This window comes from Leptonychotes weddellii, chromosome 9, assembly GCF_054177405.1.
Source record: "Leptonychotes weddellii isolate Sample4059 chromosome 9, ASM5417740v2, whole genome shotgun sequence".
In the NCBI taxonomy this organism is placed as follows: Eukaryota; Metazoa; Chordata; class Mammalia; order Carnivora; family Phocidae; genus Leptonychotes; species Leptonychotes weddellii.
The window spans coordinates 64,428,220-64,430,217 of record NC_138377.1 but is presented as its reverse complement, the minus strand read 5'-3'; the positions used below and the strand labels follow the sequence as shown (position 1 = coordinate 64,430,217).

Below are 1,998 nucleotides of genomic sequence, written 5' to 3'. Positions count from 1 at the left end.
TTTGGTATCTCTGATGCAGGAGCTAAGGCTGTGGTTTCAGTGGGGAGCTGAGAGAAGAGGAGAGGAGGTTGTGGCAGATTGGGGAGATGACAAGAGCTTGGGCCAGGTGGTTGCAGCAGGCTGGGGAAAGTAGAGAAAAAGTTCAAAGCAGCATCTTTGTGGAAAAATGGATGTGTGAAGGGATGTACAAAGGTGAGTCTAAGAAGAGTAGAGTGATATTCCTTGTTTGGGGGTGTGGAGGTGTCAGGCAAGAATCACTCAGGCATCTACAAGCAGCCCAGCACCATGGCTGCCCACATCTGCTGCGGTGGTGTGGTTCACTACGATGAGGAAGGCTTTCAGGGGACAGGTCATGGAAAGGCACGAGCAGCTCTGTACTTCCCTGGGAAGTTTGAAGGATGCACGGAGACACAGATCCTATTGTATTTCTTGGTGTGATTGTCTTCCCAGGTTCTTCCTCAGCATGGGTCCAGACAGAGGGAAGTCAATGACTGCCATGCTCAGAGCTGCATCATTGGCCTTTAAGGGTCTTCATCGCTCCTTGGTGCTCCTCTCAGCAAGAATGAGCAGCAATAGGGCAGACAGGAGCTGTGCCCTGGCTGAGAAAGTGGCTGTGATCACTGGGTCCACAAAGGGGTAAGCGAATGGGAATCCTTCACTGGCATATCACAAGATGTTAGTGTCCCCATCCCAGAGCAGGGTTGGCAGTCAATGCCTTTCTCATACATCCCTGCCTGACACCCCCACAGCTCCAGCATTTACAACTAACTCCAAATCTCAGCAACTCTCTCTAAAACATCTGGTTTCTGGGTTCCAAGAAGGATGTAGTTAGAAAACCAGGTGCTTCTGAGTCAATCAGAGTAGTGTTGGAATCTAGTCTCTGCCACGTAATTGCTGGGTAACCCAAAGACATTTAACTTGTTATCATCAGGATAGCCCTTTCTCCCTGTCCTTCATAGGCACATCACTGTGGTCTTTTAGGGTCCTGGTCTACCAGGGAGAAGCCCAAGACCTACTTGCCTCTCAGACTAGGGGGTTTCACTGGCTGCAGAATGCCTGCCAGCACTCGAGCAATGGGCAGGGCAACATCTCAAAACCAACTCAGAGACTTTTTATAGATGAACCTCTCCTCTCGTCACATTTCTTCCAGTGTCCCTCCAATTCCACTCATCCTCTAACTGCCATAAGGAGCCATGATCTGTAATGAGTCATTACCGCAGGCATGAGGAAGGGAGGCTTCTGGTGTTGAGTGCTTCGGGGTCACCATCTTCCTTTTGACCTTTCATGGTCTATACCACCACCAATTTGGACCATTCAATTTTAGAACTGCTTAATCATTCCAGGCTTCCCAGACCCCCATGATGTTTTAAATCTTTGTGTGGGCTCCCAGTGCCCAGCCTTCATAACAAATGAATACATCCAAAATGCCAAGCAGTCCAGATAGTTTCCACAAGACAGGAGAAATATGCCTTCTGCCCTTTCATCATCGGGACTCAGCCAGCCCCAATCAGAGCAGCTTCAGATCTCTTAAAGCAAGGAGAGGCAGAGGGGACAGAACATCTTTTTCAGCATGAAAGTTTTTCCTCTGCAGAGCAGAAGAAAGCCATTGGGCTTAGAGAAAGTAATTCCTATCAGAAGTCTCTGGCTAGAACCAAGGGAGAAAATGCTGGGCAGCTGAAGATTCTCTACAGTTGAGGCTGGGTGCCCAGCACATTTACAAATATTCGTTTTAAAAACTCCCTTTAACCATTTCCTTACACCACACACAAAAAATAGACTCAAAACGGATGAAAGACCTAAATGTGAGATAGGAATTCATCAAAATCCTTGAGGAGAACACAGGCAGCAACCTCTTCGACCTCAGCCGCAGCAACTTCTTCCTAGACACATCGCCAAAAGCAAGGGAAACAAAAGCAAAGATGAACTTTTGGGACTTCATCAAGATAAAAAGCTTTTGCACAGCAAAGGAAACAGTCAACAAAATCAAAAGACAACCAA

General features: G+C 47.5%; 1 protein-coding gene across 1 annotated transcript in view; it reads left to right on the top strand.

The window, feature by feature from the left end:
• Positions 1-487: 487 nt before the first annotated feature.
• Positions 488-1,998, top strand: part of LOC102744329 (dehydrogenase/reductase SDR family member 2, mitochondrial-like) — a 7,748-nt gene continuing 6,237 nt past the window's right edge. The window contains exon 1 of the mRNA XM_081829685.1: positions 488-636. Within this exon, the coding sequence (XP_081685811.1) occupies positions 488-636 (149 nt within the window). The remainder of the gene's footprint in view (positions 637-1,998) is intronic.